The sequence below is a fragment of the Rhinatrema bivittatum genome, chromosome 6 (assembly GCF_901001135.1).
Source record: "Rhinatrema bivittatum chromosome 6, aRhiBiv1.1, whole genome shotgun sequence".
Classification (NCBI taxonomy): domain Eukaryota; kingdom Metazoa; phylum Chordata; class Amphibia; order Gymnophiona; family Rhinatrematidae; genus Rhinatrema; species Rhinatrema bivittatum.
Window position 1 is genome coordinate 13,668,258 of NC_042620.1, and position 24,382 is coordinate 13,692,639.

The 24,382-nt window shown below is 52.8% G+C and overlaps 1 protein-coding gene across 1 annotated transcript in view; it reads left to right on the top strand.

Annotated features, from left to right (window-relative positions):
• The window catches only part of TMBIM1 (transmembrane BAX inhibitor motif containing 1), a 77,516-nt gene that overhangs the window by 41,492 nt on the left and 11,642 nt on the right, over positions 1–24,382 (top strand). The window contains exons 4-9 of the mRNA XM_029605090.1: positions 4,183–4,247; positions 8,536–8,589; positions 12,460–12,510; positions 13,406–13,445; positions 15,501–15,538; positions 18,806–18,893. Coding sequence (XP_029460950.1) covers positions 4,183–4,247; positions 8,536–8,589; positions 12,460–12,510; positions 13,406–13,445; positions 15,501–15,538; positions 18,806–18,893 — 336 coding nt within the window. The remainder of the gene's footprint in view (positions 1–4,182; positions 4,248–8,535; positions 8,590–12,459; positions 12,511–13,405; positions 13,446–15,500; positions 15,539–18,805; positions 18,894–24,382) is intronic.

The following is a 24,382-nucleotide window of genomic DNA, read 5'->3' on the forward strand; positions in this document are numbered from 1 at the left end:
GGAAGCCAGACTGCTGCCCCCTGTCGATATCTGCCGAGTGGCGACGTGGTGATCCTCCTTGCACACTTTCTCATGGGTGGAAGCCAGACTGCTGCGCCCTGTCGCTATCTGCCGAGTGGCGACGTGGTGATCCTCCTTGCACACTTTCTCATGGGTGGAAGCCAGACTGCTGCCCCCTGTCGATATCTGCCGAGTGGCGATGTGGTGATCCTCCTTGCACACTTTCTCATGGGTGGAAGCCAGACTGCTGCCCCCTGTCGATATCTGCCGAGTGGCGACGTGGTGATCCTCCTTGCACACTTTCTCATGGGCGGAAGCCAGACTGCTGCCCCCTGTCGCTATCTGCCGAGTGGCGACGTGGTGATCCTCCTTGCACACTTTCTCATGGGTGGAAGCCAGACTGCTGCCCCCTGTCGATATCTGCCGAGTGGCGACGTGGTGATCCTCCTTGCACACTTTCTCATGGGCGGAAGCCAGACTGCTGCCCCCTGTCGATATCTGCCGAGTGGCGACGTGGTGATCCTCCTTGCACACTTTCTCATGGGCGGAAGCCAGACTGCTGCCCCCTGTCGCTATCTGCCGAGTGGCGACGTGGTGATGCTCCTTGCACACTTTCTCATGGGTGGAAGCCAGACTGCTGCCCCCTGTCGCTATCTGCCGAGTGGCGACGTGGTGATGCTCCTTGCACACTTTCTCATGGGTGGAAGCCAGACTGCTGCCCCCTGTCGCTATCTGCCGAGTGGCGACGTGGTGATGCTCCTTGCACACTTTCTCATGGGTGGAAGCCAGACTGCTGCCCCCTGTCGCTATCTGCCGAGTGGCGACGTGGTGATCCTCCTTGCACACTTTCTCATGGGCGGAAGCCAGACTGCTGCCCCCTGTCGCTATCTGCCGAGTGGCGACGTGGTGATGCTCCTTGCACACTTTCTCATGGGCGGAAGCCAGACTGCTGCCCCCTGTCGCTATCTGCCGAGTGGCGACGTGGTGATGCTCCTTGCACACTTTCTCATGGGCGGAAGCCAGACTGCTGCCCCCTGTCGATATCTGCCGAGTGGCGACGTGGTGATGCTCCTTGCACACTTTCTCATGGGTGGAAGCCAGACTGCTGCCCCCTGTCGCTATCTGCCGAGTGGCGACGTGGTGATGCTCCTTGCACACTTTCTCATGGGCGGAAGCCAGACTGCTGCCCCCTGTCGATATCTGCCGAGTGGCGACGTGGTGATCCTCCTTGCACACTTTCTCATGGGCGGAAGCCAGACTGCTGCCCCCTGTCGATATCTGCCGAGTGGCGACGTGGTGATCCTCCTTGCACACTTTCTCATGGGCGGAAGCCAGACTGCTGCCCCCTGTCGATATCTGCCGAGTGGCGACGTGGTGATGCTCCTTGCACACTTTCTCATGGGCGGAAGCCAGACGGCTGCCCCCTGTCGCTATCTGCCGAGTGGCGACGTGGTGATGCTCCTTGCACACTTTCTCATGGGTGGAAGTCAGGCTGCTGCCCCCTGTCGCTATCTGCCGAGTGGCGACGTGGTGATGCTCCTTGCACACTTTCTCATGGGTGGAAGCCAGACTGCTGCCCCCTGTCGCTATCTGCCGAGTGGCGACGTGGTGTTCCTCCTTGCACACTTTCTCATGGGCGGAAGCCAGACTGCTGCCCCCTGTCGCTATCTGCCGAGTGGCGACGTGGTGATCCTCCTTGCACACTTTCTCATGGGCGGAAGCCAGACTGCTGCCCCCTGTCGATATCTGCCGAGTGGCGACGTGGTGATCCTCCTTGCACACTTTCTCATGGGCGGAAGCCAGACGGCTGCCCCCTGTCGATATCTGCCGAGTGGCGACGTGGTGATGCTCCTTGCACACTTTCTCATGGGTGGAAGCCAGACTGCTGCCCCCTGTCCATATCTGCCGAGTGGCGACGTGGTGATCCTCCTTGCACACTTTCTCATGGGCGGAAGCCAGACTGCTGCCCCCTGTCGCTATCTGCCGAGTGGCGACGTGGTGATGCTCCTTGCACACTTTCTCATGGGTGGAAGCCAGACTGCTGCCCCCTGTCGCTATCTGCCGAGTGGCGACGTGGTGATGCTCCTTGCACACCTTCTCATGGGCGGAAGCCAGACTGCTGCCCCCTGTCGCTATCTGCCGAGTGGCGACGTGGTGATGCTCCTTGCACACTTTCTCATGGGCGGAAGCCAGACTGCTGCCCCCTGTCGCTATCTGCCGAGTGGCGACGTGGTGATGCTCCTTGCACACTTTCTCATGGGTGGAAGCCAGACTGCTGCCCCCTGTCGCTATCTGCCGAGTGGCGACGTGGTGATGCTCCTTGCACACTTTCTCATGGGTGGAAGCCAGACTGCTGCCCCCTGTCGCTATCTGCCGAGTGGCGACGTGGTGATGCTCCTTGCACACTTTCTCATGGGTGGAAGCCAGACTGCTGCCCCCTGTCGCTATCTGCCGAGTGGCGACGTGGTGATCCTCCTTGCACACTTTCTCATGGGCGGAAGCCAGACTGCTGCCCCCTGTCGCTATCTGCCGAGTGGCGACGTGGTGATGCTCCTTGCACACTTTCTCATGGGCGGAAGCCAGACTGCTGCCCCCTGTCGCTATCTGCCGAGTGGCGACGTGGTGATGCTCCTTGCACACTTTCTCATGGGTGGAAGCCAGACTGCTGCCCCCTGTCGATATCTGCCGAGTGGCGACGTGGTGATCCTCCTTGCACACTTTCTCATGGGTGGAAGCCAGACTGCTGCCCCCTGTCGCTATCTGCCGAGTGGCGACGTGGTGATGCTCCTTGCACACTTTCTCATGGGCGGAAGCCAGACTGCTGCCCCCTGTCGCTATCTGCCGAGTGGCGACGTGGTGATGCTCCTTGCACACTTTCTCATGGGTGGAAGCCAGACTGCTGCGCCCTGTCGCTATCTGCCGAGTGGCGACGTGGTGATCCTCCTTGCACACTTCTCATGGGTGGAAGCCAGACTGCTGCCCCCTGTCGCTATCTGCCGAGTGGCGACGTGGTGATGCTCCTTGCACACTTTCTCATGGGCGGAAGCCAGACGGCTGCCCCCTGTCGATATCTGCCGAGTGGCGACGTGGTGATCCTCCTTGCACACTTTCTCATGGGCGGAAGCCAGACTGCTGCCCCCTGTCGATATCTGCCGAGTGGCGACGTGGTGATGCTCCTTGCACACTTTCTCATGGGCGGAAGCCAGACGGCTGCCCCCTGTCGCTATCTGCCGAGTGGCGACGTGGTGATGCTCCTTGCACACTTTCTCATGGGTGGAAGTCAGGCTGCTGCCCCCTGTCGCTATCTGCCGAGTGGCGATGTGGTGATGCTCCTTGCACACTTTCTCATGGGTGGAAGCCAGACTGCTGCCCCCTGTCGCTATCTGCCGAGTGGCGACGTGGTGATCCTCCTTGCACACTTTCTCCGGGTTCTATCGCCTGGACGTTCAGACTCGGGAGGACGCCACCTTTGCAAGGGCGATGTTAACTGGACCGCGGGCAGCCTCCTGCTCCAATCGGGAGTGGCTTTTGTACATCCCATTGGTCCGGAGTCCATCTGGCTACACGCTAGGTAAATGGAAGAATTACTCACCTGATAATTTCGTTATCCTTAGTGTAGACAGATGGACTCAGCATCCTGCCCTCAGCTGCCCAAGAACGGTGCCAAGGATTTGTCCGTGGAGTGGATATCGAATCCAAGAGATGACAAAGCTGTCATCCAGTCCTTAGATCAGGGCATCTATATTCTTACTGGGGTTCAGTGTTTACGATTGGGTTGAGTACAGTTACGGTTATCCATTTTTAATCATATTTTTAATCAATAGCGTGTGCCCAGTGGCTTTTGAAGAGAATACTGAAGAGCTGAGGTCACTGCGGGGGTGTGGATAGGGTGAGGTCAGCTTTGAAACCTGACTCTGTCTCCATCTACTGGCAGGGGAGCATAAGCCAGTGGCCCTGAGTCCATCTGTCTGCACTAAATTATCAGGTAAGTCATTTCTCCATGAGTGAAGAGGTCTGCGAGGGTGTGCACCAGAGCCGCTCCCCCCTGGGGGAGAGAATTCAGGATCCGATAGCTGTGGATGGGGAAGGAGCAGGGCGCAGCCGGTCCTCGGAGAGCGCTGTGGGCTATGAGGAGGATAGAGCCGGGTGCAGAGCAGTCACTGGGCCTTTGATCTGTTTCAGGTGTACCTGATCATTACCCTCCAGCTGCTGGTGACGGTGGGGATCATCGCAATCTTCACCTTCGTGTAAGTTGCTGCTGAGGCCAGCGGCTCCTAACTCCTGATGAAGCACCAAGGGCTTTTCCTTACTCGGGGTCTGCACACAGGGAAAGAGAACTGAGGACTCCCCTGCCTAATCCCAGATCCTGCCAGCAGCATTCAGTGATACTAGGAGGGAGCCCTGCAGTCAGGCTCCCTGGTGGTTGGGGCACACTGCGGAGGTGATGGGGTCAGGCCCTGGGTCAGGCTCCCTGGTAGTTAGGGCACACTGAGCAGGTGATAGGGTCAGGCTCCCTGGTGGTTAGGGCACACTGCAGAGGTGATGGGGTCAGGCTGTGGGTCAGGCTCCCTGGTAGTTGGGGTACACTGCAGAGGTGATGGGGGTCAGGCCCTGGATCAGGCTCCCTGGTAGTTGGGGCACACTGCAGAGGTGATAGGGTCAGGCTCTGGGTCAGGCTCCCTGGTAGTTGGGGTACACTGCAGAGGTGATGGGGTCAGGCTCTGGGTCAGGCTCCCTGGTAGTTGGGGTACACTGCAGAGGTGATGGGGTCAGGCCCTGGGTCAGGCTCCCTGGTAGTTGGGGTACACTGCAGAGGTGATGGGGTCAGGCTCTGGGTCAGGCTCCCTGGTAGTTGGGGTACACTGCAGAGGTGATGGAGGTCAGGCTCCCTGGTAGTTAGGGCACACTGCAGAGGTGTTAGGGTCAGGCCCTGGGTCAGGCTCCCTGGAGGTTAGGGCACACTGCAGAGGTGATGGGGTCAGGCCCTGGGTCAGGCTCCCTGGAGGTTAGGGCACACTGCAGAGGTGATGGGGTCAGGCCCTGGGTCAGGCTCCCTGGAGGTTAGGGTACACTATGGAGGTGATAGGGTCAGGCCCTGGGTCAGGCTCCCTGGTAGTTAGGGCACACTGCAGAGGTGATAGGGTCAGGCCCTGGGTCAGGCTCCCTGGAGGTTACGGCACACTGCAGAGGTGATGGGGTCAGGCCCTGGGTCAGGCTCCCTGGAGGTTAGGGTACACTATGGAGGTGATAGGGTCAGGCTCTGGGTCAGGCTCCCTGGTAGTTGGGGAACACTGAGGAGGTGATGGGGTCAGGCCCTGGGTCAGGCTCCCTGGTAGTTAGTGCACACTGCAGAGGTGTTAGGGTCAGGCCCTGGGTCAGGCTCCCTGGAGGTTAGGGCACACTGCAGAGGTGATGGGGTCAGGCCCTGGGTCAGGCTCCCTGGTAGTTGGGGAACACTGCAGAGGTGATGGAGGTCAGGCCCTGGATCAGGCTCCCTGGTAGTTGGGGTACACTGCAGAGGTGATCGGGTCAGGCCCTGGGTCATGCTCCCTGGTAGTTAGGGTACACTGCAGAGGTGATGGGGGTCAGGCCCTGGGTCAGGCTCCCTGGTAGTTAGGGCACACTGCAGAGGTGATGGGGGTCAGGCCCTGGGTCAGGCTCCCTGGTAGTTGGGGTACAATGTGGAGGTGATAGGGTCAGGCTCCCTGGTAGTTGGGGTACACTGCAGAGGTGATGGGGGTCAGGCCCTGGGTCAGGCTCCCTGGTGGTTAGGGTACACTGCAGAGGTGATGGAGGTCAGGCCCTGAGTCAGGCTCCCTGGTAGTTGGGGTACACTGCAGAGGTGATGGGGGTCAGGCCCTGGATCAGGCTCCCTGGTAGTTAGGGTACACTGCAGAGGTGATGGGGGTCAGGCCCTGGATCAGGCTCCCTGGTAGTTGGGGTACACTGCAGAGGTGATGGGGGTCAGGCCCTGGATCAGGCTCCCTGGTAGTTAGGGTACACTGCAGAGGTGATGGAGGTCAGGCCCTGGGTCAGGCTCCCTGGTAGTTGGGGTACACTGCAGAGGTGATGGGGGTCAGGCCCTGGGTCAGGCTCCCTGGTAGTTGGGGTACACTGCAGAGTTGATGGGGTCAGGCCCTGGATCAGGCTCCCTGGTGGTTAGGGTACACTGCAGAGGTGATGGGGGTCAGGCCCTGGATCAGGCTCCCTGGTAGTTGGGGTACACTGCAGAGTTGATGGGGTCAGGCCCTGGATCAGGCTCCCTGGTGGTTAGGGTACACTGCAGAGGTGATGGGGGTCAGGCCCTGGATCAGGCTCCCTGGTAGTTGGGGGTACACTGCAGAGTTGATGGGGTCAGGCCCTGGATCAGGCTCCCTGGTGGTTAGGGTACACTGCAGAGGTGATGGGGGTCAGGCCCTGGATCAGGCTCCCTGGTAGTTGGGGTACACTGCAGAGTTGATGGGGTCAGGCCCTGGATCAGGCTCCCTGGTAGTTAGGGTACACTGCAGAGTTGATGGGGTCAGGCCCTGGATCAGGCTCCCTGGTAGTTGGGGTACACTGCAGAGTTGATGGAGGTCAGGCCCTGGGTCAGGCTCCCTGGTAGTTGGGGTACACTGCAGAGGTGATGGGGGTCAGGCCCTGGGTCAGGCTCCCTGGTAGTTGGGGTACACTGCAGAGGTGATGGGGGTCAGGCCCTGGGTCAGGCTCCCTGGTAGTTGGGGTACACTGCAGAGGTGATGGGGGTCAGGCCCTGGATCAGGCTCCCTGGTAGTTGGGGTACACTGCAGAGGTGATGGGGGTCAGGCCCTGGATCAGGCTCCCTGGTAGTTAGGGTACACTGCAGAGGTGATGGGGGTCAGGCCCTGGATCAGGCTCCCTGGTAGTTGGGGTACACTGCAGAGGTGATGGGGGTCAGGCCCTGGGTCAGGCTCCCTGGTAGTTGGGGTACACTGCAGAGGTGATCGGGTCAGGCCCTGGGTCATGCTCCCTGGTAGTTAGGGTACACTGCAGAGGTGATGGGGGTCAGGCCCTGGGTCAGGCTCCCTGGTAGTTAGGGCACACTGCAGAGGTGATGGGGGTCAGGCCCTGGGTCAGGCTCCCTGGTAGTTGGGGTACAATGTGGAGGTGATAGGGTCAGGCTCCCTAGTAGTTGGGGTACACTGCAGAGGTGATGGGGGTCAGGCCCTGGGTCAGGCTCCCTGGTGGTTAGGGTACACTGCAGAGGTGATGGAGGTCAGGCCCTGAGTCAGGCTCCCTGGTAGTTGGGGTACACTGCAGAGGTGATGGGGGTCAGGCCCTGGATCAGGCTCCCTGGTAGTTAGGGTACACTGCAGAGGTGATGGGGGTCAGGCCCTGGATCAGGCTCCCTGGTAGTTGGGGTACACTGCAGAGGTGATGGGGGTCAGGCCCTGGATCAGGCTCCCTGGTAGTTAGGGTACACTGCAGAGGTGATGGAGGTCAGGCCCTGGGTCAGGCTCCCTGGTAGTTGGGGTACACTGCAGAGGTGATGGGGGTCAGGCCCTGGGTCAGGCTCCCTGGTAGTTGGGGTACACTGCAGAGGTGATGGGGGTCAGGCCCTGGATCAGGCTCCCTGGTGGTTAGGGTACACTGCAGAGTTGATGGGGTCAGGCCCTGGATCAGGCTCCCTGGTAGTTGGGGTACACTGCAGAGGTGATGGAGGTCAGGCCCTGGATCAGGCTCCCTGGTAGTTGGGGTACACTGCAGAGGTGATGGAGGTCAGGCCCTGGGTCAGGCTCCCTGGTAGTTGGGGTACACTGCACAGGTGATGGGGGTCAGGCCCTGGATCAGGCTCCCTGGTAGTTGGGGTACACTGCAGAGGTGATGGGGGTCAGGCCCTGGGTCAGGCTCCCTGGTAGTTGGGGTACACTGCAGAGGTGATGGGGGTCAGGCCCTGGATCAGGCTCCCTGGTAGTTGGGGTACACTGCAGAGGTGATGGAGGTCAGGCCCTGGGTCAGGCTCCCTGGTAGTTGGGGTACACTGCAGAGGTGATGGGGGTCAGGCCCTGGGTCAGGCTCCCTGGTAGTTGGGGTACACTGCAGAGGTGATGGGGGTCAGGCCCTGGGTCAGGCTCCCTGGTGGTTGGGGTACACTGCAGAGGTGATGGGGTCAGGCCCTGGGTCAGGCTCCCTGGAGGTTAGGGTACACTGCAGAGTTGATGGGGTCAGGGCCTGGGTCAGGCTCCCTGGAGGTTAGGGCACACTGCAGAGGTGATGGGGTCAGGCCCTGGAGGTTAGGACACACTGCAGAGGTGATGGGGTCAGGCCCTGGGTCAGGCTTCCTGGAGGTTAGGACACACTGCAGAGGTGATGGGGTCAGGCCCTGGAGGTTAGGGCACACTGCAGAGGTATTGGGGTCAGGCCCTGTAGTGAGGAAAGCTCTCTTAAGAACATAAGAAATTGCCATGCTGGGTCAGACCAAGGGTCCATCAAGCCCAGCATCCTGTTTCCAACAGAGGCTGTTGGTTCTCACTGCACATTGCTCCATTGGTTCACTGACTTTTTTTCTTTTTGCAGGGAGCCTGTCACTACGTTTGTGCAGCGTAATCCTGCCATTAACTATGCATCTTAGTAAGTGTCCTGCACGCTTCACCTGTGAGAGGAAAAGCACACTTGCAGTTCCTGTGGGAAGGAAACAGGGTCACAAGCAGGTTTATACAGGGCCGGTCCTAGTTTTGTGCTGCCCCTCCCCTCCCCAGATCATTCATTCTCTGTCCTGGGCCCAGCTCCCAAACTTTAAAAAGTGATAGCACCACCACCACCCAACCCCAACCCGTATTACATACCCCAGGCGAACCTTATAGCCTTGCGCGACGCCCTCCCCTACCTCCCCTCCACGCACACAGAGTTTTATGCGTTTATGTTTTAGATTAAAAATATCAAAGCACAGTATTCTGCAGTAAAACTATCCCTTACATTATATCTACATGCACTGCTGTGATGCCAACCAGAGATCCCTGCAAAAATAGACACCTGGAACCCCTATTTATTTCTCTAACATTTTTATATATCGACATTCATCAATAACATCACATCGGTTACCATTAAACCAAAAATGCAGCTTTACAGTGGAACTGATTATGAAACTGGGGGAGAAGGAGAAACAATAAACAGGAGCTACTGAGTGGGGAGGACTAAGAAAGGGGGTGCAAACATAATCAGGAAAGGGAGGTAATACAGTGCAATACAATATTCTTCATTTATATTATGTGCATAAATATTAATGCTCTTTAAGTACATTTATCTTCTTTAACTTATGTACAGGCAAAAATGTGTGATATTAATGTCGGGGGGGCTGTGAGTAGGTGGTGGCAGACATTGATAAATTTGAGATATCAAAGTCAGGGGGGCTGCACGCTGAGGTGACAAAACATTGATAAATTGCTGGTAACATTGATACGTTGCTAATAGGTGAGAACACGTTGCAAAATTTGAAACTGAGAGTTGTGAAAATTATGTTAGGGGAAGGATGGTGAATGGGGGGGGGGGGGGAGGAGCGAGCCGCAGGGTAGGTCTCAGGGGTAAGCTTGCTTGAACAACCAAGTTTTGAGATCCTGCTTAAATAGGCCTGTTGTGATGTGTGTTGGGTGTGAGCTTGACTCTCCGAAAGCCCTAAAACACTAATACACTTCCTATTAGGAGAATGCCTCACCTCAGTCACACATGCAGAACATAAACAGACCCTCACCAAATACAGAATAGAGCAACCATAAAGTAGAAATACAGACACGCAGAGAAAACCTGAACTGGAAACCGCAAGAAGCCAGACTCTCTGTACAGTGCAACAGTGAGAAAACAGAGCCATCACCATTCCTCAACCATCAAACAACAAAATCAAGAAATAAAATAAATAATCATCAGAGCAAAAACATACTAATAATAATATTTCAAAAAAAGCTGATGAATAAAAGATCAAATAATTAAAAACTCATATAAAAGTTTTTTTAAATGTCCCAAACACCAATAACATATTTCATAACAGCAGACACATCCAGTAACATCTGAAAATAAAACTAAAAAGGATTTTAAAGCTTCACGTTCTATAGCAGGGAACGTTTGATTTCCAGTCACCCTGGGATTGTTGTGGAGTAGTGAGAGTGGGATGCACAGACTTTCTCCTCACTTATATACACGCACGCTCACACACACACGCTCACACACACACGCTCACACACACGCTCATACACACACACACGCTCACACACACGCTCATACACACACACACACACACACACACACGCTCATGCACACATACACACATACACACACACACCTCATACACCCATACGCTCCCTCTCAGACACCCCCAGGGGTCTCCAGCTCTTCTTTGGTTGGGATCTGCTAGCAGTCCCGGGCCCTCCTCTTCATTTCCGCTCCTGGCAGGGTGGAATCCACCTGTACCTCCCATTCTCTCTCTCTCTCTCACCCACACACACAACCCAGGCAGCTCCCATTCCTGTACATACTCAGATCATTGCAGACCAGTGGGTTGTGCATCCCAAGCAGCAGATGGAGGCAGAGAACAAAAACTTTGAGGCACTGCTACATAAGAGAGAGAGTGTCCCCTGCAGTCCCTCAGTATCTCTCTGTCTCCAGCAGATGGGAGAGGTGCAGACCTGCAGTCTAGGGTTTAGTTAAAAAAAAAAAAAAAAAAAGTGTAGGTAATTTAGATGAGCTGAGCTGAGATTTTGCTCTCTGAAGTGTTAGGCACCGTTGTGGGTCACCCCTCCAGTAGAGCCGGGCGTCCAGGGGGGTTAGATACCCCTGCCTGTGTTTCACCCGCACCCTGCCGGAGGGCCTGATAACCACCGGAGGGTTCTGGTTCCCTCGGCCTCCGAAGCTGTTCCTGGTTTCCTCTGGTCCTGCTGAGGATGGCTGAAGTTTTTAGTTAAGAAAAGAAAAGTGATTTCATCAGAAGCTAAGAAGTTCCTCAGGTAGGCCTCTGGACTTAGTCAGGGCCCGGCCGGCACAGTGGGTACTGCGGCCCGAGGAGGAGACTGGTCAGTGTCTGGGGGCGTGAGGGTCGGCAGCCCAGGGCTCCGGGTGGGGGCGACATCAGCCGCGATGGCTTTCTGAAGGGAGGGGGCTGGCTCTGCTCTTTCGGGACGCGTGCTGGTTCTTTCTCACATCCCGCGGTGCGAGTGACGGTTTTCGGGGCAGGCAGCTGCGGTGCCCCGGAGCCTTGCTCCACCGGCGGGTGGCCGAGTGCGGCTCCTTTTCGGCGGGTGCCGTTTTCGTCGGAGCTCTCCTGCGGTTCGCCCCCATGGCGCCGAAATCCAAGATGGCTGCCTGACGCGCAGGTTGGATTCGTGCTCCCTCTGTGTTAACTGCGGGTCGGGAGAGGAGGGCCCCTCGGGAGGGGGGAGGCCGCTCAGTTAGGCTAGGCCCCCTGCCTCTGCCTCGGAAGGCGAGGCTTCTGACCTCGTGGTGCCGGAGGGGGTGGGGATTCCCCTTCCCCCTATGGAGCTGGTTTGCGCGCCTCCGGACGACGCTGTACAGCCCGCCCAGTATAAGGTGGCTGGGGTACATCCCACTGGTCTGGAATGATCTGAGTATGCACAGGGAAGAGGTGGAGTTAACAGCACACACACATAGGAAAATCACAGCAAAAAATGTGCGGCATACGCTATACTGGACAATAATATAGAAACAAACCAATTAATTGTTTTGCATTTGCACACTGGAAATGTGCAAGAAATTTATTCTATAGTTACAATGTTGGGGCTCTGTCGTTCTTACAACATTGTAAACTAAATTTCTTGCACATTTCCAGTGTGCAAATGCAAAACAATTAATTGGTTTGTTTCTATATTATTGTCCAGTATAGTATATGCTGCACATTTTTTGTTGTGATGATCTGAGTATGTACAGGGAAAGGAAAATTGGTTCTTACCTGCTAATTTTCATTCCTGTAGTACCACGGATCAGTCCAGAGGCCCTCCCTGTCGTGGAGCTTTTAGTATTCTGAAGGAATGATTGCATTTCTATTATTATATAAAGCAGGGTCGTTGGTTTCGGGCGACCTAGACCTCAGGTTAGTTGGGAGGGATCGGTTGCCCTTGGTTGAAGTTTAGTTTCAGGCCGATACTGAGGGACTTCAGGCGGCACTCTCTCTGTCTCTCTCTCTCTCTGTCTCTCTCTCGTAGCAGTGCCTCATAGTTTTTTCTCTGCCTCCATCCTCCTGGCAGGGATACACAACCTTCTGGTCTGGAATGACCTGCTGTATTACAGGAAAAGAAAATTAGCAGCTAAGAACCAGTTTTCCTATCTTGACTGCCCAGAAGGCATAGGAACACTGACAGGGCTGGAACGTGTATACCAGGCTTTAATAGATATTTAGTGACTTCTGTCAGCGACTGACTCTGTATTGTAGGCCTGAGGTGTATTGCATGGTGACTGATTTTGTTACTTACGCACCTGTCACGTGTGTTCTCTCCCCAGCGCGGTCTTCTTTGTGACGTACATGGTGTTGGTCTGCTGCGAGGGTCCCAGGTGAGTGCAGCAGAGCCCACGAGGGAACGCCTTGTAAATGTGCCTGGAAGACGGGAATAGCTCTTATAAGCATTAAAATAGGTCCTGTCCCGTTAGCTTGCAAGCATCGACAAATGTGACTGTGTTCGTCTGTCAGCGCCCGATGCTATAACTGTAAGCTGTGATTCACTCCCGCCGAGCTGGGCATGCTTTGGCACTGGGGAATCCCTCTGGGAGTTTGTGGTCAGGGCCAGCCACTGGGACTGGCCTCAGGGGTTAAACCGGGGGCACCTGGAAACCCTTCCAAGAATTTCTGGGGGCTTCACTGTGTGCAGAAATCTCCTCCGCCACGAGCAGACTTGGGGAATGTTGCCCGACGTGGATAAGTGCACTGCCTCCTAGCGCTGAGTCTCTCGGGCTGTTTTTGGTTGGACCGTGACTGTCCGTGATCACTATAAAAAGGCGGCCATCTCCGTGCGTCAGTCGCCACTGATTGGCCGCTGCGCGCCAGTCCCAGAGCAGGGTGAAAGTCGAAGACGGGCTGAGGCCTCTCTGCATTACCCGGAGGAGGGACCCGTGTGAGAGGCGGCTGAAAGGATTATTAAATGGCCATCCACTGACGCATACTTTGTGTGGTGCCTGTCAGAGCACCTTGCTGAGGTCACCGGGCTCGTGGGTGGCAGGGGATTGCTCAGGAAAGGGCTCTCGTGGCGTTTCAGCTCCCTGGGGGCTCTCTCTGGTGCGGCTGCCGCGGGCTCTCTCTGATGCACCAGGCGAGGTCTGGCAGAGCATCGCAGCTGGATTTGCCTCCCAGTTCTCTGAACGTGCCAGGGGCGTCCCATGAAAGAGAGGGTCCTGCACTCGGGAAGCCGCCAAAACCCGTCTAACCTGCCAAAACGTCTTCTCCCTCTTTCAGGAGGCGTTTCCCATGGAACATAATCCTGCTGGCTGTCCTGGTAAGTCGATTATTTTTCTTTCATTCAAAATGTTCTTGTGTTAGTGGCAAGTGAACAGGTGCACTGTGTGTCCTCTCTCCTCACCATGAGCCATGTCTTCTACTTCCTGTCCATCTGTGTCTCACGAGAGAGCCATCGTGGACATCTTCTTACTCTTTTCCACCCAGCACTCATCAGGGACCCATCATGTACAGCCCCTACTTTTTCCCACATTAATCCTGCCCTTCAGCACCAGCACTCTGCCCCGGGTGCTGTGTTATCTCATCCATCCAGCACTCATCAGGGACCCATCATGTACAGCCCCTACTTTTTCCCACATTAATCCTGCCCTTCAGCACCAGCACTCTGCCCCGGGTGCTGTGTTATCTCAGCTTAGTTGGCAGAATCTATTTTTCAGACCTCTTTATTGGAATAGCAGGGGCTGGTCCAAGGCAAGAGTGAGGTGCACGGGCAGAGCTGTGTGTGTGGGCATCTTAGTCCAAAAGTAGCAGGGGGTGCTGCAGGGCAGGAGGGAGGTGCATTATCCGAGCTGTGTTCGGGTCTCAGTACAGGAATAGCAGGGGGTGGTCCAGTGCAGGAGTGAGGAGCACTGGCAGAGCTGGGTGTGTGTGTGGGTATCTCAGTACTGGAATAGCAGGGGCTGGTCCAAGGCAAGAGTGAGGTGCACGGGCAGAGCTCTGTGTATGGGCATCTTAGTGCAAAAGTAGCAGGGGGTGCTGCAGGGCAGGAATGAGGTGCACTGACCAAGATGTGTACAGGTCTTGGTATAGGAATAGCAGGGGGTGCTGCGGGGCAGGAGTGAGGTGCACTGGCAGAGCTGTGTGTGTGGCCATCTCAGTACTGGAATAGGGGATGCTGTGGGGCAGGAGTGAGGTGCACGGGCAGAGCTGTGTGTGTGGGTGGGTGATGGTATCTCAGTACTGGAATAGCAGGAGGTGCTGTGGGGCAGGAGTGAGGTGCATTGGCAGAGCTGTGTGTGTGTGAGGGTCTCAGTACAGGAATAGCAGGAGGTGCTGTGGGGCAGGAGTGAGGTGCACGGGTAGAGCTGTGTGTGTGGCCATCTCAGTACAAGAATAGCAGGAGGTGCTGTGGGGCAGGAGTGAGGTGCATTGGCAGAGCTGTGTGTGTGTGAGGGTCTCAGTACTGGAATAGCAGGAGGTGCTGTGGGGTAGGAGTGAGGTGCACGGGTAGAGCTGTGTGTGTGTGAGGGTCTCAGTACTGGAATAGCAGGAGGTGCTGTGGGGTAGGAGTGAGGTGCACGGGTAGAGCTGTGTGTGTGGCCATCTCAGTACAAGAATAGCAGGAGGTGCTGTGGGGTAGGAGTGAGGTGCACGGGTAGAGCTGTGTGTGTGTGGCCATCTCAGTACAAGAATAGCAGGAGGTGCTGTGGGGTAGGAGTGAGGTGCACGGGTAGAGCTGTGTGTGTGGCCATCTCAGTACAAGAATAGCAGGAGGTGCTGTGGGGCAGGAGTGAGGTGCACGGGTAGAGCTGTGTGTGTGTGAGGGTCTCAGTACAGGAATAGCAGGAGGTGCTGTGGGGTAGGAGTGAGGTGCACGGGTAGAGCTGTGTGTGTGTGAGGGTCTCAGTACAGGAATAGCAGGAGGTGCTGTGGGGCAGGAGTGAGGTGCACGGGTAGAGCTGTGTGTGTGGCCATCTCATTTCAAGAATAGCAGGAGGTGCTGTGGGGTAGGAGTGAGGTGCACGGGTAGAGCTGTGTGTGTGTGGCCATCTCAGTACAAGAATAGCAGGAGGTGCTGTGGGGTAGGAGTGAGGTGCACGGGTAGAGCTGTGTGTGTGGCCATCTCAGTACAAGAATAGCAGGAGGTGCTGTGGGGCAGGAGTGAGGTGCACGGGTAGAGCTGTGTGTGTGTGAGGGTCTCAGTGCTGGAATAGCAGGAGGTGCTGTGGGGCAGGAGTGAGGTGCACTGGAAGAACCCTGCAAGCTTTCAGGAAAAGTTCTGGTTGATATCGGGCAGCCTTGATACTGAAACAAACTATATTTACAGTGCAATACCGTTATAATCTCTCACTTTCACTCGTTTTGTCTTCGGCAGACTCTGGCGATGGGCTTAATGACCGGAACGATAGCCAGGTACTGTCCTTTCGCTTTCTGTGTGAGAAATTCTTGGCTCCTGAAAGCAGGATTTCGGTGGGAGCCTGCACCAGGCCTGCTTTCCCGCACGCTGACTGAAGAGCAGTCGGCTCGGTTTGTGCTTCCTCGCTGTTATAACCAGGTTATTACCCTGAAACCCAGTACCGTGCGCGCTTCACGAGGACCGGATGGGAGAAGCGCGCCGGAACGTTAATAGTTTTAGGGTGAGCCCTTGAGTTTCTCCTCCAGCAAGCTGGGGATCGTGGGCTCAGTGTCACGCCCACTCCGTCCCGGGACAGATCGGGCCTACAGAGGATGGGATTGGGTGCGGAGGCCTGAATGCAGGGTGACTGGGGGAGCTCAGAAGGGGTCAGCTGTGGTGCGGGCGGGCCAGCGCTGAGGGCCGCAGTCGGGGACATAGCAGAAAGATTACAAAAACGAGTTCTAGCCAGCACTAACGGAGCTTTCTTCCTGGATCGGTTCTTTCGACTTGGACCCTGTCCGGTGCAAGAGGCTGCATGCACCCCCCTCCAACCCGTCATGTCCTGAAACAGATATTAGGGACACACACACATGTGACTTGAATTTAAATTGTTTGCATTTAGTATACGGGAGCTGCCCTGCACATGCATCCAGTTGCTATGTGAGTGGCTTACAGTGGTGAGGGCAGAGTATGAGCGAGGCAGAGAGAGAATTGAACATACAGGGGATAATATTCAGTCCCTTGCCGAACTGCAAAGTTAGCCGGATAAACGTATCTGGCTAACTCTGAAGGGATATGTCGTGGTGCAGCCGCTGGCTCTGTTCTGTGGCACGACCAGAGTCAGCTGGGTAACTTTGCCAACTAACTCGGCTCCGCCCCAGAAATTTTACATGGATGAAAAGGTATCAGCTAAATGTTTTAGCCAGAGAAGGGGGAAATATTGCAAAATCAGAACTTGGCCGGATAACTTGAGTTATCCAGCTAAATGCTGCCAAATATTTACGCCTCAAAATACTAAATACTATAGAAAGTGACGGGAGAGTTAGAGTGTATATAGCACTGGATGAAGAGAGAGATATAACGGGCATCTGAGACCTGGGGGAGGGAGGATAAGCAATGGGACACTGTGGTACCAGGGTACAAATTATACTCCTGGGGGAATTCTGCGCAAACAAATGTAAAATTCAGCACAGAAAAATGTTAAATTCTGCAGACTTTATATTGGTCAAAATACCACAATATACATGACAGTCTAAGTAATTAATTCAAAATGTAATACAGAAAACAGTTATTACTTACAGATGCAGAGTTTTACATATTTTGAGCAGAATTTCCTTAGAGATTCACTGTAAGAGCGTCTCTTCCACTCTCTCTCTCTCTCTCTCTCTCTCTTCTCCCCTGGCCGGCCTCCTTTAACTTTGCCCTCTCAGGTCCCATCTCCTCCTCCTCTTGGCTCAATCCCTTCCACGCTATCTCCACTCCCAGAGTTTGACCCCTCTCTCAGTCCTGCCCCTCACACAGGCTCCCTATGTCCCTCTCTCTCACACACATGCTCCCTCTCTCTCTCTTGCACGCACACATTCCCTCATGTAGACTCCCTCTCCCTTTCTCTCTCACACACACACTCATCCTCCCTTATACAGGCTCCCTCTCTCTCTTTCATCCATACCACCTCCCTTTCTCTCTCGCACATACACCCTCACACAGGCTACCTATGTCTCTCTCGCGCATACACCCTCACACAGGCTACCTATGTCCCTCTCGCGCATACACCCTCACACAGGCTACCTATGTCTCTCTCGCGCATACACCCTCACACAGGCTACCTATGTCCCTCTCTCACACACCCTGCACACTGGCTCCCTTTCTTGCTCAACCCCCCCCCCCTACTTATAGGCTCCCTCTCTGTCTCACATACACATCCCTTCAGACAGGCTTTCTTTCTTACACATACACACGTCCTCACACAGGCTCCTCTCACAACCAAGCACCCTCACACGTGCTCTCTCTCACCCCCCTGGCTCACAATCTTACATTCTCACACACACACACACACACACACACACACGACAATAAAGGGGATAGAACAATTCCCCTACGAGGAAAGACTGAAGAGGTTAGGGCTGTTCAGCTTGGAGAAGAGATGCTGAGGGGAGATGTGATAGAGGTCTTTAAAATAATGAGTGGAATGGAAAGAGTAAATAATTGTGTACTCTTTCAAAAAGTGCAAAGATCAGGGGACACACAGTGAAGTTACTGGGTAATACATTTAAAACTAATAAGACAAAATATTTTTTACTTAATTCATAATTTAAGCTCTGGAATTCATTGCCAGAGGATGTGGTGAAAGCTGTTAGTGTAGCTGGGTTTAAAAAAGGTTTGGACAAGTTCCTGGAGGAAAAGTCCATAAACCATTATTAAGGTAGGAGTTGCAGAAATCCACATCTTATCCCTGGGATAAGCAGGTTGGACTCTCTCCACCTCTTGGGATCCTGCCAGGTAATTGTGACCTGGATTGGCCACTGTTGGACACAGGATGCTGGGCTTGATGGACCCTCGGTCTGACCCAGTATAGCAAGTCTTTTGTTCTTAAAGTTGCATACTAGTGAGCCCAATATGGAGCACTGCAACACAGCAACCGAAAACAGACATGATGTAGTACCTTCTCCTTGGAAGCATAGTGCTACCTGCGGGATGTAATACTCCCCACTCCCTCCCATAAGAGCATAGTGCAAGCTGTCAGGGTGTAATTCCTCGTGCCATGAGAACAGAGAGCCACCTGCCGGTACAAATCCAGCTGCTTGCTGGATTTGGACCCCTGTACTGAGGACTGTTGGTAAATTCTGTTCTGTGACATTCAGAGGTATAAGCAGTGCTCCGGACAGGACGCAGCCAGGGATCCCCCAAATCCCCTTTTCTTTGCGGCTGTGACTGGCTAGGTCTCGATCCTTGGCCGCATGCATGGGTTGGGAATTTAGAAGAATCGGGCTCTGTGAGCTGGGTCAGGGGTCAGCCAAGAGGCAGGACGGGGAAGAGATGGCTGAGCCCAGAGAAGAGAGAGTCTCGTGTTTCACCGCCTTGCTTCCGCAGGGTGTGAGAGATGTGTACATATATGGAGAATATATTGATGTGAGAGATGTGTACATATATGGAGAATATATTGATGTGAGAGATGTGTACATATATGGAGAATATATTGATGTGAGAGATGTGTACATATATGGAGAATATATTGATGTGAAACGTCGCTGTGCGCCTTACCCAGCTGTGTCTTCTGCCTCCAGTCTTTACAGCAGCAAGGCAGTCATCATCTGCATCGGCATCACCGCCATCATCACCATTGCCATCACCGTCTTCTGCTTCCAGACTAAGGTAAGAATGCGCTCCCCTGGGGGCAGGGGGGTGGGTAACACTGTGTCTGATGATTCACCCAACAGCCGACATGAGCAGAATGGTTTGGTTTGCAGAGAGAGCTGGAGAGTGAAACGCTTTGTTGCCTAGGTCTGTCCCATCTCCTGGGATGCCCCAAAATGTTCTCACTCTTTTTTATGTATTTCCTTGCTGTCCTCTGATGCTTTGCCTTGATGACCTCTCACCGGGGCCTGTTCATTGCATATTCCGCTGTGATGCTTTGTGTTGATCTGTCTCACTAGGCCCTGTTCTCCACGTTTTCCTGTGATGCTTTGCTTTTTTTACTTTTTTCCATCGATAAGCAGGCTGAATTAGCTATGATGTGTGGGGTGACATCTCGCAGCAGCACATGGAACTCTCTCAGTAGTAGAATTTTGCTCTACTGAGCATGTGCGGGATTTCCCATGCAGGCGTTGCCTTGTGACCCTCCTCAGTCTTTTCTGTCTGAACACAGCAAGGACATGTATTCAGTCTCTCTCTATTTTTTTTTTCAGTCCTTTTTTTATTTTTCTACGAAATCTACTTTATTTCTCTTCTAAATTGCCTTGCCACCTCAGCAGCACTGCCAACAGCACTTTTCATGCTACTAAAAATAAAAAAATAAAACTACTTGTCTCCTCAAGATGTCTGGCAAAAAGAAGCCAACGGTAAGTGAATTTAAGAACTGCATTTGCAGCAAGGTGATATTCATTATAGATGTTCATGAGCTATGTTGCCCTTGCCTGGGACCAGAACACATCCAAGCAAACTGCTATAATTGCGGATGGATGTCCCTGGGTAGGGATATAAAATGTCCCTGGGTAGGGGATATAAAATAGAGAATCTTCATAGGTCTCTTAGAAGTTGCAGTCTGTCCTCCTCCCTCAGTGCAGCATCGTCTGCCTCTCCAGGAAGAGATTTGAGCAGGAGATCTTCAAAAACTCCCCCTTTGGGTATGACAGGCCAAAACGTCAGGGTCTAGTAGAATTGACCATCCTGCACCCAAAAAGAAGTGGTGTCACTCTGAAGAGCCACCAGAGCAGCCAGCATCAAAGAAGCACTGGACCTCCTCATCCTCCTTTCCGATGAATAAATTGCCAATGCACACTGCATCGGGACCATCGACACACAGCATATTAATGCATGGAGCACAAGCACCATCATTGCACAGCACCCAAACCCCATCAATGCATTGAACTCTGGTGTCGTCAACATCAACGCAATCAAAGCATGGCAAGTCGGTGCCATTGAAGCATGAGAACTCGACAATGTGAAAGCATCCAGGACCATATAATCATAAGTCATCGGCACCGCCACAGCTGAAAGCCTCGATGCCATTCACGATGGCTCGAGACCCGCGTTGTGCACATTGTGTCGAATTACTGATGCAGCTTTATTCAAGACGTCCAAGATCAGGAGCAGAGGGGAGATGCAATACCTCTACTCCCTCCGTTCACTAGAGCCCTTACACAATGAGATTGTTAGCAGAAGGCTTATGCTTAGAGACGCCAGATCTGATACGTTCTCTGGCACCTCTTACCTCAAACAGACTTCCCATTCAAGGGCAAGAGCTACTAACCTTTTCAAAAATACCGGCTCCTGCCTCTTCCCTGCTCAGTAACAGCAACGTCCAGCTCATGCTTGTCAGCGCAAGTGCTGTCAACCTAAAGTGACGCAACAAGTCCAGCCCAAACCTGTGCCTAGTTTTTGATCACTCCCGGATCTACACCAACTGCGCTGTCCAGTAGGGGGGAGAATCCAGGACTTCCTGGAGGAGTGGCACAAGATAACCAAAGAACGCGGAATCTGGATACCTGTTAGGATTTTGGGCAGTAACCAGCTGAGGTGAACATTACCTCCAGGAGTGACACGGGACAGAAGGACTGGAGCAAGTGCGGGTAGTTCAGTGAGGCTGGGCTGAGTCTCTGGAATGGACTGAGGTGCATGGAGGTAAGGGTGAACTTCAGGGACACTGGAACAGAGTGTGGGTAAGCGTGGAGCTAGAGCACTGGAAGTGGGTGCAGGTATGAGTGTAACCAGAACCCAGGAAAAGAATGCTGGTAAGGGTACTGGATGCAGATAAGTGAGGAACTGGAGGAAAGGAACCAAGGACTACACTGAACACATAACACAGAATGCCCGAAGGCAGCAAGGCAAGAGAAGCCCCAAGAAAAAGCAGGGGCTAGAGAACAGGGCAAGAGGCCTAGCCTCAAAGGGGAGACCAGGAAGTCCCAGGATACACAAGGGGTCTAGAAGGCTTAGGATAGGCCAGTAGGCAAGGAGGGAACCAGAAGGGTTGAAGGCCACAGAACAAGGCAAAAGGGGAACCAGAAGGCCCATGGGCCACAAAGCAAGGCAAGCAGGGAACCAGAAGCCCCATAGGCCACAGAGCCAGGCAAGAAAAACAGGTGGCTAGAGCAGGGAGCCCAAAGGAACTCAATGCCAAAGCACCGAGGCATGGGCTAGGCAGGGTTAAATACTGGAGTCTGGGCATAGGGTAGGCAGGCAAGGGGAGAGTGCTCATGGAGGACCTCTGATGGTAAGGAGGCTGCACAGCAGCCAGAATCATAACAATACCTGGCTACCATCTCTTCCTTGTTTGTCCTTCAATCTGGATCTGTCTCACTTGATATAACTCTGTCTGAAAGTGGATTCACTTCTTCAGTAATGAGCAGTAGAGCTAATCCCTGCGTACCAACATGGACAGGGATTCTTCTCCCCCATCTCCAAAAAATATGGGTACAGACCCATTCTAAATCTGAGAAATCTGCTCCTAGAGAAATTCAAAATGAATTCCCTCAACACAGTTCTTAAATATATCCAGAAGGGGGAATGGATGTGCGTCCTCGATGTACATGCCCATATACCTATCCATCCCAGCCACTGGTATTATCTTCACTTCAAGGAGGACTCTTCCCATTATCAATACAGAGTACTTCAGCAGCTCCAAGAGTCTTTATCAAAAGCCTGGCTGTAGTCCAAGTCGTCCCATACCTGGATGAGGGCATATCAGTCTCCCTGCCAAAGTCAATTCAACTTTCGTAGAAGTTGGGATTTCTGTTGAGTTTTGAGAAATTGAATCTAGTGCCGTCCCAGAAAATTAAAATTTTATTGGGACATGCATAAATCCTTTGCAGGACATTGCCCATTCCAACAGAAGAAAAGCTCTGAGGTTATTCATTCACAAGTTATTGAACTCTCAGTGCACAACAGCTAGAGAAGTCATGTTTGTTTTAGGTGATGTGGCTCATCCATTTATGTAGTTCCACTAACCTGCCTCCATATCTGTCACCTGCAGAGTGGGCTACACTGTCAATGGGACCAGATAACGCAACCCTTGACAACCAAAGTACAGGTTTCCAGGAACATGAAACAGGAATCACACTGGTGGATAAACCCTCACACTCTTCAGGAAAGAGCTCCACTCCAGGCTCCTTCATCAGTAACCTTAGTGACTGGTGCCACACTGGACCTTTTCGAACCCAATGGAACTTGGTCTCCGGAGAGAGAACATTTTCAGATCAATCTGTTAGACCTGAGAGCAGTCAGATATGCTGTCAACTTTCGCACATCTTCTCCAAGGGAAGAGTATTCTAATTCAAACTGGCAACTAAGTGGCCATGTTTTATGTGAACAAACCGGAAGGCATGGGGTCATGGACTCTCGGCCAAGAAGACTGGGAGATAATGGGTGAGGTGGAACAACAGTGGGCCAAATTAAAAGGAATTAATGCAAAGGCAACAAATCTATATGCCAGAAAAGTAAACAATAGTAAGAGGAAAAAGAAACCGATCTGGTTCTCAAAGGAGGTGGCTGAAAAAAATACAGGCAAAAAAAACAGGGTTCAGGAAGTATAAAGGATCCCAAAAAGAGGAACACAGGGAAGAATATCTGGTGAAAGTGAGGGAGATGAAGAAAGAAATCAGGAAAGCAAAACATCAAGCGGAAGAAAGAATTGCCAAAGAGGTAAAGTGAGGAGACCAAACATTTTTCAGATTTATTAGAGAAAGAAAGGCCAGAAATTATATTATGTTATAGTGAAATTGAAATGTGACTAGGAGCACTGTGTGGAGAGAGATGGAGAAATGGCAGAAATATTAAACAAATACTTCAGTTTGGTATTCACTAAAGAGGACCCTGGAGAAGGACCCTCGCTAGTTAACAAGAAACTGGAGGGGAGTGGAGTAGATGTAACTCCATTTACAGTAGAGAATGTATGGGAAGAGCTGGGGAAACTGAAAGTGGACAAGGCCATGGGGCCTGATGAGGTTCATCCCAGGATACTGAGGGAGCTCAGAGATGTGCTGGGGGGTCCCGCTGTGTGACCTGTTCAATAGATCCCTGGAAACGGGAGTGGTGCCGAGAGATTGGAGAAGAGCAGTGATGAAAAGTGATTTAAGAAAGCTTGAAGAGTGGTCAAGGGTTTGGCAGCTGGCATTCAATGCCAAGAAGTGCAGAATCATGTGTCTGGTGTGATGTAATCCAAAAGGAGCTGTGTGTGATGGGGGGTGAAAGAATGATGTACATAGACCAAGAAAGGGATCTTAGGAGTGATAGTGTCTGGCGATATGAAAATGGTTAAGCAATGTGACAAGGTGATAGCTAAAGCCAGAAGAAAGCTGGGCTGCATAGAGAGAGGAATAACCAGTAAGAAAAAGGAGGTGATAATCCCCTTGTACAGGTGCTTGGTGAGGCCTCACCTGGAGTACTGTGCTCAGTTCTGGAGCCCTATAGGAGTATCTGGTGTAGATAACCTTACAGTAGATTACTAGATTTATTTATTTTAAGTTTTTCTATACCGGCATTCGCGATAAATATCGCATCATGTCGGTTTACAATTAACAAGTAGATAGGGAACAAAAGGCAGAGAATAACATTGATCTAAGTATCCAATCCAGTATCACCTTGTCACATTGCTTAATCAATAACCTTATGATACAAATTCATTAGTTTTTAGGAAGCAGATACAGACTTTTTTGAAATGGAGAGGAGTAGCTTAGTGGTTAGAGCAGTGTGGGCTATGAACCAGGAGACCAGGGTTTGAGTCCTGCTGTCGCTCCTTGTGACCTTGGGGCAAGTCACTTTACCCTCCATTGCCTCAGGTACAAACTTAGATTGTAAGCCCTCTGGGGATAGGGAAATACCTGTAGTACCTGAATGTAATCCGCTTTGAAGTGCTGAAAAAAAGTGCAAAAAGCGGAATATGAAAATCTAAATAAAAAAAAATAGTCAAATTTATTAGCAGCATAAGATAAAACAATGTAATATGGTACAATGATTTCTTTCTTATCTTTGGTTTTGGTTTAGTTTGTTACAGTTCCTTTCACAGCACAAGGCAGTGTAGTAAAAGATAATCAGAACTTAAAACTCAACTGTGCAGTTATAAATTACACAATGCCAAAGTCATTAACCCAGCTGAAAGGTAATTAAGCCAGTGTTATCTCACCCTTATCTGTCCAGCACAAGTCCAG